This window comes from Rutidosis leptorrhynchoides, chromosome 5 (assembly GCF_046630445.1).
Source record: "Rutidosis leptorrhynchoides isolate AG116_Rl617_1_P2 chromosome 5, CSIRO_AGI_Rlap_v1, whole genome shotgun sequence".
Taxonomy (NCBI): domain Eukaryota; kingdom Viridiplantae; phylum Streptophyta; class Magnoliopsida; order Asterales; family Asteraceae; genus Rutidosis; species Rutidosis leptorrhynchoides.
In genome coordinates this window covers 100556785-100567407 of record NC_092337.1, presented here as the reverse complement: position 1 = coordinate 100567407, position 10623 = coordinate 100556785, and the positions used below count along the sequence as shown (strand labels likewise).

The following is a 10623-nucleotide window of genomic DNA, read 5'->3' as shown; positions in this document are numbered from 1 at the left end:
CATATGGTTATGCACATTGTTGTAGTTCCTGCGAAAGCAAAATGGTTAGAATTTTATAATTCGATTAATGCTTGAATTCTGTCAATATATACCAGTCTGAATTTTACTAAAATAAATGGCAAATTTCAATTTGAATATTTTTCTTGACTATGATCATTTACACATATGGTAATAAGATTCTAACGTGCTGTTTGTTTTTTAAGATGTTTTTGTCTGAAGATCTGCGGACCATGTTTGTAAAAAAGATGTGGCCTGAAGGTCTGTACGCTGAATAGTGAAGACAGTTTGTTTTTATGTCTGCAAAATAACTTAATTCTGTCTGCAACACTTAGAAGCACATTTCTAAGTCTGCGAGATTGCAGACAGAATAAGACATTATTTTATCTTATGTCTTCAGAAAACAGTCTGCAGTAAAAACATCTGCGAGCGCGCAGACATAAGACATAATAAGATATGCAGACTGAAATACAAACAACACCTAAGTCGTTAATGACTTAATGTTCTCAATTCTTTTTTAACTTAAAACAACTGAACTTTCAAGGCCACTCCCAACATATGCTTTCTCAAAGTTTATTGTGTGTAGAATAAAGGTATCAATCGTAAGTGTGAGGTCCATAAACATTAAGTTCCCTGGTTTATTATTATTGGAAGTGGTGTTATGACTTATTTGTTTCAGATAGACGGGATTGACAAGAAAGTCTGTTTTGGCTATAAGAATTACGGGGTATTTATTTAACATGAAATGTTATTCCCATGTGAGACATATGGATTGGAACAATGTGTGCAATTGTATATCTCCTAATCTCCTATACATTTGAAATATATCATTGTTGGTTAATCTCAGGGCCGGACCTCGGGGTGAGCCACAAGTGGGACCGCACTGGACATCACGATTTAAGGGGCATCAAATGGAGGGTTTGAGTTTTTTTTTTTTTTTTTAAGTTGCAGAAAGATACATGAGGAGAAGGAAATGAAGAAGAAAGAGAGCTAAGTAAAAAGTTGAAGTGAGAGAAAAATAATTTTATGGATATTCAGTTAACTTTTGTTAGTACTGTACGCGTCAGGTTCATCATTGTAGGCGTTTGTTCCTTTTCCAGATATGTTAGTTTTAGCTTAAAAATATAGTACATTTTTTACAACGTATTGTACAAACCATTGACCTATAATTCGTGTAAATTTAAAAATTTTGATTAAAAAAGTTGGAGGCAGAATGAAAAATATGTACCTACTGATTTCAATAATGAAGTATTGAACTTGGTTTTAAAAATTTTCTTGACTTAAGTTATTTCTTTAAGGAAAAAATTCATATTCAATTTACTTCATACTTCATTTATAATACATTAATTAGTTTTATTTTATACATTTAATTAGTAATAATTTTTATAAACTTTATTAGATGTTTTATACTGCATAGTGTTAATGTTTATATACTCTCTTAAGTAAATAACTATATACTCATTTCGTCTCAAAACATATGTTCTATTGGTATAAGTTTAAGTAAAGTATAAATTTTTTTTTTCTAATAGTACAAGAGGTAATGCCATTTCTAGTATTATAAACTTTTAAGTAAAAGCATATATAAGAGTTAAAAAGTAAAGTTGATTGTTCTAGAGAAAATAAAATTAGAAATATACATGTATCTGGAGATAGTATTAATTTAGCAAATTTTTTACATTATAGGAGTAAAAAATTACGATTGTGTTTTAGATTCTAAACACGTTTATAAGATAGAAAAGTGGGCATTATTTGACCGTTTTCCACCGGTCATTAAAATACTTACAACCGGCCCTCGTTAATTTACATCATGTGTTTTTGTATTGATCAGGTGCATTGGGATTTTAGTCGAATTCAACACGACGGAAACATGAACGCCACCACCACCGTCTATCTATCTCGGTTCATTATTCACAATTTGGTACCTCTAAATTCTCATTACTTCACCAGAATTCATAGCCACCGAAGATTTCGTGCTCTTGCATTTTCTGAATCCCCCGAGGTAACTGCTACTGAGACAGTACTAATTATAGTTATTTTAAATCTAAATTACTGTATAAATAGGGTTTTAATTTTTTCATAGTGAATAATGAAACAGATTGAGAATGGGAAGATGGTGGTAGTTGGTGGTGGTGCTGCTGGAATATATGGTGCAATTAGGGCTAAAACTTTAGCTCCTAATCTTAATGTCATTGTTATTGAAAAGGCTAAACCATTAACTAAGGTTTCCTTTTTTGTAATTATTAGCTTATTTTTTACTGCTCATGAGCTTTTTGGCATTTTGGCATTTTGAATTTATGCTTAATGTCAGACATTAAGCATATTAATAAGCCATAAAACGGTGATATTAATATGCTTAATGTCTGAGATTTTTGGCATTTTGAATTTTTCAATAAGCCGATAAGCCTGTTAGATATACGAAGCGAGCACTGAGTTCTATTTATTGGTTAGTATATCTTTTTGTGGACTGGATTTAGCATTTTAATACTATTAATTTTGAATTATGATTAGGTTAAAATATCGGGAGGTGGTCGTTGCAACGTTACAAATGGGCATTGTGTGGACAATATGGTACTATCAGATTTAATAATACAAATATTGTTTCATATTAGTAATCATTAACATGGTGGAAATGTGATATTGTTGTAGGTTTTGGCTGAAAAATATCCGAGGGGTAGTAAAGAATTTCGAGGTTCATTTTTTAATGTTCATGGCCCAGGGGATACCATGTCATGGTTTGCTGATCATGGTGTGAAATTAAAGGTAGGTTTTAGTTCTGAACTTTGCTTGTTTCTACAATTCATTGTTATATGATGGTTGTAAAATTTAACAAGATACAGAACGCGTGTTTTGTATTTAGACCGAGGAAGACGGAAGGGTTTTTCCAGCGAGTGATAATTCATCTACGATAATCGATTGTCTTTTAAATGAAGCAAGGCGAAAGGGAGGTACTTTTTGGTACCGTACCTACTATAAAAAAAGCTTATTTAATCTTAATCAGTTGTTTTTATTAATTATTAACACTGTATCTTTTATAACAGTTAAACTGCAAACAGGAGTATCTGTAACATCTACTTCCATGTCTACTAATGGCAAATTTATGGTCAAGATTGAGAAACGTACGATTGATCATGTGGATTTTGTTGAGGCGAATTATTTGTTGATTGCTAGTGGTAGCAGTAAGCAGGGTTATAATCTAGCCACTCAACTAGGCCATTCTATAATTAAACCAGTACCAAGTTTATTTACGTTCAAGGTCGATGATATTCCCTTGATAGAGTTATCTGGGGTAATTTTAAATTGTTTTCACCCATAAATTTATTACATTCTGCAGTCTGTATATCTCTAAATTTGTCAAATTTTGATGTCTAGATTACATTCCCGAAAGTCAAGGCAACTTTAAAGCTTGAATCTTTGCAGAAGAGCGTTATAGGACTTACACAGGTACTTATTTAATTTTTTATTTTATTTTAAATATGTTATGTATGATATCACAAATTTATAGTTTATGACTTGACTTGGTTTTAGGTTGGACCGATGTTGGTCACACATTGGGGACTTAGTGGTCCGGTAATTCTACGTTTATCTGCTTGGGGTGCTCGTGAACTTTATACGTCAAACTATAAAGGTAAGTAGGAAATATAGTTGTTTAGTAAAATGTTGTTTAAAATCCTAATTTTTGACTTTAGTTTGCATATTTGTTCAGGAATGCTTCTTGTGGATTTTTGTCCAGATCTTAATGGTGAAGATTTGAAGTCCTTGTTATCACAACACAAAAAGAAGTTTCCGGTAATTTTGATATAATAAGTTTGAAGTATACATTGTAATTTGATTAAAATGGGCAGTTTGAATAATAGGTCTGAAATTGGTAAATTTTCAAGGTAGTTAGGTTGAACAACTGACTATTGTTGTCTATTTTATTAAATTGTCTACTTTAAGTTATTGCTATATGATACTTCATTTTTGTTTTTTCAATTAAAGCGATGTAGGAGGGTGTAAATGCTTACGTAGTACCTGTTAAACTTTTTATTTTTATTTTTAAATTTCACCTTAATGGACCATTTCTGCATATGCTATTACTAGAATGTGATTTTGCATCTTTTAAAAATTAGTTGCTATTGTATATTTGTATGATACAGTCCGCTATCTAATCTTCGTTTTTTGATTCTGTAGAAGCAAAAAGTAGCGGGTTCATATCCTCCAGAACTTGGGCTCATCAAGAGATTTTGGAAATACTTGTTAAACAGTGAGGTTGTTTGATCGTTTTAGTTTGAGAAGTATCGTTTATATTATTTGTAGTACTGATAAAATGTTTGTTTGTAGGGCATAGATGAAGATATCTTGTGGGCTTCCATTTCGAATAACTCTTTGATGTCTATTGCTGCTGTATTAAGACAATGTTCGTTTATAATCAAAGGAAAGGTACCATTCTACTCTTCAGTAGTTTCCTAGTTAAAATTTAAATCCATATTGGTACGCTCAATCAAATTGTCTCGTATATTGCTATGGACCCGGTTGAAGGAAAAGATAATCTTAAAATGTAACTGGTTGAACAATTTAAAAAGGTGCTCAAAGTATATAATGTCTTTGAGTATATATAACCATATAGTTATAAGTTATCTCAGTAGTATTTTTGTAACCTTAATAAATAATATAAATCAGTTATTTAACCAATACCATGGGTCTCAATGTGTGGTATAAATTTGAACCTCAATATGTTACCCCGTTTCTATGACCCACCCAATATGCCACTTATAGTATTGAGATATATATCTATATGAAGTTAGTAAGTGTCTCCATTGATATAGGGTCAATTCAAGGATGAATTCGTCACAGCTGGTGGTGTTCCGTTGTCCGAGGTGTTTTCTCTCTCTCTCTCTCTCTCTCTCTCTCTCTCTCTCTCACACACACACACACACACACATACAGAGTTTAATTACTTAGGTATATTACAAAATCGTAACTCAAATATGCATTTTTTATGAAGATCTCACTGAAAACTATGGAGAGCAGGATACAATCTCGTCTGTTCTTTGCTGGAGAGGTTTGGTTATTTGACAATGTTTTCTGGATTATTTAGTCTTTGTTTTTCTTTCTAAATCGAGTGTAGACTAATCAATCAAATAATAATCATATAAAAAGAAATAAAATGTTCTTGTCTGATTACACGGGGTCTGGGTCCGTTAATGTCATCTGAACGTTGAAATCGTGTGTAGGTGCTGAATGTTGATGGGATTACAGGAGGTTTCAATTTCCAGGTAAAATCAACAATTATAGAATAAACGCATTCGTGTTTGGCAACTTTATGCTTACTTATGCATTATATATCCTTTTTGCTTTTCGGTACAGAACGCTTGGTCAGGTGGGTATATAGCTGGTACGAGTATAGGCAACATGGCTGCCACATCAGCACTTGCTGCCTTTAAAAAGCTGGCCACGTGACACCTCAATGAAAAAGTTGCATGGGTTTTTCACCGTCATATGAACCTGTTACATCTTTGACCTGTAAGTTGTATTAATCTTAGTTTATCTTTAACATAATGTTTTGATAATGAAAAACTTGGGATACCTTGAATAGAAATACACGAACATTCTCACATCTTACTAAAAATGGAATATAAAAGAAGTTGCGTAGCTATAAATGGCACTTGTAATTAGGGACGAATGCAGGCTTTATGGGGGGAAATTTTTTTATACAATCTACTCTTCAAATTGCACAGGACATCACTAAATTTCACTGTGAGACCCCATATATTTTTTTAAAAAGTTGATTTTTTGGATGTAAACAGCCACTAAAGTGTTTTCAGATATAATTATCTTTGAAATCTTTTTGGATCCCATTGGGTTTTCAAGCTGGATTCGCCACTTCTTGTAATGAGACATGTGGGCCCTAAAAATATCTATCGATTCTATTTTTTTATGTAGTTCATGATCATATGAAATAATTGAAAAAATAACAATATCCTGTTTATTGTTTCGACTGTTTATTGTTTCGACTGTTTATTGTTTCGACTTTCGAGACAGACTTCTTTGTACACGTCCATAACAACACGCAGTTAGATATTTGTAGTACATTACTATAACACCGTAAATAACTTCAGGCAAGGTTGAAAAAATCGCTACTAGGGGAGTACTCGGTCGGACTTTTAATGGAGTACCTGGCAACTCGGGGAGTACTCGGATGTTGACCGAATTTGACTCTGACCGATATTGGCCGATTTTGACCGAGTTTGACCAAGTACTCGCCATGTACTCCCCGAGTTGCAAAAACCGAATATTTGCTACCCTGACTTCAGGAATCACTATTGTTACAACTTAGCACTCCGATATGTTTTTGTGGCATCAATCAAAATAGTACAACAAAACGTTATAGGGAAATGATAGTTGTCGGCGTGTCGCTACTGTATAGATGCAAATCATAGAATAAGAGACGAAACATCTATCATAGTCGATTGGCTTATATACCTGTTCATTGCACTTTTGAACTGATATCGCCCAAGTTTTTTAATAGAGCGTTATTGTCGTTTTTCGTTACCTTGCTTTCTTCATCAGTTGATTTCTTCTTGTATTCTTTTATATTTTCCTTTATTTCTCTTCCTTTACCTTTGTCTTCTTCCTCATTTTTCTTCAATTTCGCAGTCTCTAGAGCATTAATGAGACTCTTTAAACATCTTTCAGGATCCCCTGGACTGGTTTTAGGCATTAGATTCTCGGCAACATCTGCTGGAGTTATATCCGTTTCTTCCAACATTATACGGATCTTATCAAACAATTCGTGCGATTCTATGTAAAGATAATTATTCGCTAAAACCTTAAACGCTTCAAAACAACAATATCCCAATTCAATATGTATATCCATTCTCCCTCTTCGAATGAGCGCAGGGTCAAGCTTATCAACATGATTAGTTGTAAACACTATAATCCTTTCTCCTCCACACGCGGACCAAAGTCCATCGATGAAATTCAAAAGCCCCGATAACGTCACTCTACTTGTCATACAACTTTTATCACTCGATCGCATTTTCTTGTCACTTTTCGTGGCGGGATCGATCTCTTCCACTTCATGTTCGTTCTTCTGTCTTTGACTCGTGAGATCAATCGAGCAATCAATGTCTTCAATCACTATAATCGACTTGCTTGGCGTATCGATCAACAACTTCCTTAACTCGGTATTATCACTCACTGCAGTCAACTCAACGTCGTAAATATTGTAACCTAAAAAGTTAGCCATGGCCGCAATCATGGTTGACTTTCCTGTTCCAGGTGGACCATAAAGAAGATACCCGCGTTTCCAAGCCCTTCCAATTCTCGTACAAAACTCTTCCGATTTGCTAAAAGTAGTCAAATCGCCGATTATCTCTTGCTTCTTCTCGGGATCCATTGCTAGTGTTTGAAACGTAGCGGGATGCTCAAACGTAACGCCTGTCCAATTCGACCCATTGTTAGTATAGATCTTTCTCAACCTATTTTTCCGTGTAATACTTCTCCCCGTTTTGATCACATGTTTCAAATAATCCTTGACAACGAGATCTCGATATCGTTTATGAAAAGCAAGTCGATAAAACCTCTTTTCTTCGGGAGATCGATTTAACAAAGTTGACTGAGTTGTTACTGAGTACTTCCCGGACGTCCAATATACTTTAACACCATTAAATTCATCGTCAACCTCTTCGTTATCATCCATTGATAACGAAACGATTTCAGAATTGTTTTTGACGATGACGCCTTTCAGACGTTGGGCTTTCGTGGAGCTTGTTGAGCTCAAGTAGGTTTCTATAGCTACGTAAGCTTCGTTATGCCTAAAATGATCACCCATGAACTCGTTGAATTTGATTTGAATGGATGGCTAGAAAGGAGTAACAAGTCGTCGAGTGTATTTGCGAAACAAGTTACGAGTAGCGGAAGGTATGAATCTTTCAATGATTGCTAACACAAACATTAAACTTGCGAATACTGATCCAAATTGAGCTAACATATATCTTGGTGACCTCATATAGTACATGTTTTTTGATCTCTTTATTTGGTGTTGTAATAACTCTAACTGAGTATGAAAGGGGGTGATATGTAATGGTTATACACCAATCAGAATTATAGAATTGACTGTATGAATACCTTTTTTCATGCATTAAAAGGGTAAGTGTAAACTTTTTATATGTTTATTTATTGAAAGGGTGTGTTTGGAATTGCATTTTTTTTCTTCTGAAAAGCAAATAAAATTTTATTAGTATAACAATTAATTACAAGTTGTACCTATATCTCGACTATACATGTAGAACATAATATGAATAAAATACAAGGATGTAAGGATAGACTACTTTTGGAATTACGAGCCCGTTGGAACTTGAAGACAAGCTAGGAAGAATTTGGTAAGTGGAACTTGGTATTGCATTATTATGTTTTGTTTCTTTCTTTGGATCTTCGTATTTTGACCTATTATCATTTGGACAGTTTAATAACTTTTTTTGCATTATTTTCTAATTTTGGTCTGTTGATAACACTGCTGATTTCATGGTGTTAAGTGAGGTGATAGTGAAAAAACGAAAGAGTACAAAGAATGAGCTAAGGAAATGATAATGAGTTTTGAACCAAAACTTTCTCGTATTAGGATGTAAACTACTAGTACTATTCTATCTATCTAATAATAATATCAAACATCGAAATACATAAAATTAGGTCCATGCTAAATTTGCCATTCTTTTTACAAATTGACCACGAATATGCATGTCACATATAATTTTGTTGGTATTAGTGGGATGTAAATGTATGCCTAAGAAGTATTTTGATTGTATGGGTTTAGATTCAATCAAATATTACGGGTAAAATATATTAGTGATTTGCCTGATTTGTAGACATAGTACCCCGATTGCAATTTCATCCATTACACCGTGTGGCTTGAGAATTTGTACTTTAAATCTAGTGGTTTCTCTACTCGGAAGTCTAGATTTGACCAACTGTTATAATGACTAATCGCGTACTCATTAGTTAAGCATACATTATTGTATTTGGAACAGACATGATTTTACCATATATTAGTTTCGTTTACGGTGACCAACCATGACTGCTCGATTCTGCAAAGTCCTAGTAGGAAAGTCGTTATACAACACATGTCTTGCACTTACTTAACAAGATAGGATTTAATCACAAACCACATACTTCATAAATGAGTGATTTTACCATTCTTCCATCAACAATTAGTAAACCAGAATTCACAAAAATCTAGTGAAAGTGACCATTGAACACATTAAATATCTACATGGTAATAGATATTTTTCATTCATTGAACTTTTTATTCAAGTTCAAATAATATCGGTCTGTTTTCAGCCCGACATCTATAAATCTTGATCAATAATTCAATTTGACAGCAAAGATAATACACTATGTCCAATGAAAATTACAAAAGGTATATAGAACTACGCGAACTTTCAACTTACATGGTTTTATACATATAGATGTAACAAATTACATAAAAATAATACTTAATGTTCATATGTTGGCGATCAAACGTTAAAAGTCACAAAATCTATGTTGTGGAAGGGCAACAAAGTCGGATTCGGCAAGAATATCATTTTTTGGTAGTACGAAGGGTGAATTGGTGGAAAAATTGGATAGGGCCATAGGGGTCAAGACGTCCATCGAATCAGCCTCCACAAGAGGTTTCCTACCCTTATCGTCCAGACGAAGTGATAGGAGGGGAGAGAGGCATTGGGAATCCCAATTTCTTTCTTCGGAGCCGTTTCTTTTCTCGTCCCCCAAAGTCTCTCCATTTTTTGGGGGATCGGAACACTCAAAGAATGAAACAGATCAAAATGATTGTGTCGGATGAGCAAGAAATGCGGAATATATGGGGCTTGCCTCCTCATTCCCTTTTACCTATGCTGAGTATGCATGCCTCACGCCTTCATCTCCCATTGTAGTCTCCTTCATATGGCAAGCGCTACCCGTCACTTGCATTACATTATCTGACAACAATCTTGCCTATCGGGAAGTCCTCTCATTCCGGTGATTGTAAGATAAGACCTATAGATAAAGTAGGAAACATGGCTTATGCCTGCTTAAAGTAAAAAAGTTGTAGTGATAGCGACAAGCTTTTCCTTCTTTATTGACTTCAGTTGATACCGACAATAGCCCAATCTTTTATTTTTGGAACTAATTGTCTATCTAATATTCGCTACTTGTTTTGATGAGTTAAGTGAAATGAAAGTCGATTTTGATTCTATATTGTAGCATCATGACTCGTCAATGAAGCCGACATAGGGCTAGAATCGTCACATCAAGTTTTGGCCACATGAGTAAACTCTAGTTGTGCTTGAGCTGCGAAGAGACTCTCTTCTTAGTTCTAAGCATCCAAATTAATTCTTTCTGTAATAATACTCATTTGTTTAATGAACTTCAGAATTGTGGACCGGAGTATGACGATGGTTACTTCTGTCATCAAAAACAGGTTATAAAAATTATAATGGATCCACATTTTACCGACTACATACATAGGTCATAGATGTCCCTGTCTTTGCTTTTGGTGAAATAAGAAATAAACGGTCATACAAAGTTTGTCTTTTTGATGGCAAATATATATATATATATATATATATATATATATATATATATATATATATATATATATATATATAT

General features: G+C 33.9%; 1 protein-coding gene and 1 pseudogene across 4 annotated transcripts; one reads left to right on the top strand and one right to left on the bottom strand.

Moving 5' to 3' along the window:
• The first annotated feature begins 1796 nt into the window (after nucleotides 1-1796).
• LOC139846961 (uncharacterized) lies at nucleotides 1797-10327 on the top strand. Of its 4 annotated transcripts, none has more exons than XR_011759237.1 (16): nucleotides 1797-1996; nucleotides 2093-2218; nucleotides 2506-2565; nucleotides 2644-2757; nucleotides 2855-2942; nucleotides 3036-3283; nucleotides 3367-3438; nucleotides 3523-3622; nucleotides 3701-3783; nucleotides 4168-4245; nucleotides 4318-4416; nucleotides 4803-4853; nucleotides 4982-5038; nucleotides 5211-5252; nucleotides 5344-5499; nucleotides 10219-10327. XR_011759237.1 is itself a non-coding variant. In XM_071836547.1 (15 exons), the coding sequence occupies exons 1-15, from the start codon at nucleotides 1805-1807 to the stop codon at nucleotides 5434-5436; spliced, it is 1503 nt and encodes a 500-aa protein (XP_071692648.1). In that variant the 5' UTR covers nucleotides 1797-1804; the 3' UTR covers nucleotides 5437-8226. The 4 variants fall into 4 exon arrangements, 1 of the variants encoding a protein (XP_071692648.1); XR_011759236.1 differs by lacking the exon at nucleotides 10219-10327 and adding an exon at nucleotides 8268-8573; XR_011759238.1 differs by lacking the exon at nucleotides 10219-10327 and adding an exon at nucleotides 5802-8226.
• On the bottom strand, nucleotides 6464-7969 carry LOC139848881 (AAA-ATPase ASD, mitochondrial-like; annotated as a pseudogene).
• Nucleotides 10328-10623: the final 296 nt, after the last annotated feature.

Bases quoted from the DNA above. Each gene is read 5' to 3' on its own strand.
- LOC139846961 (XM_071836547.1), top strand. From the start codon at position 1,805: ATGTGTTTTTGTATTGATCAGGTGCATTGGGATTTTAGTCGAATTCAA. The intron at 2,566-2,643 runs GTACTATCAGAT...ATATTGTTGTAG, and splicing joins GGCATTGTGTGGACAATATG to GTTTTGGCTGAAAAATATCC. The intron at 5,253-5,343 runs GTAAAATCAACA...TTTTCGGTACAG, and splicing joins CAGGAGGTTTCAATTTCCAG to AACGCTTGGTCAGGTGGGTA.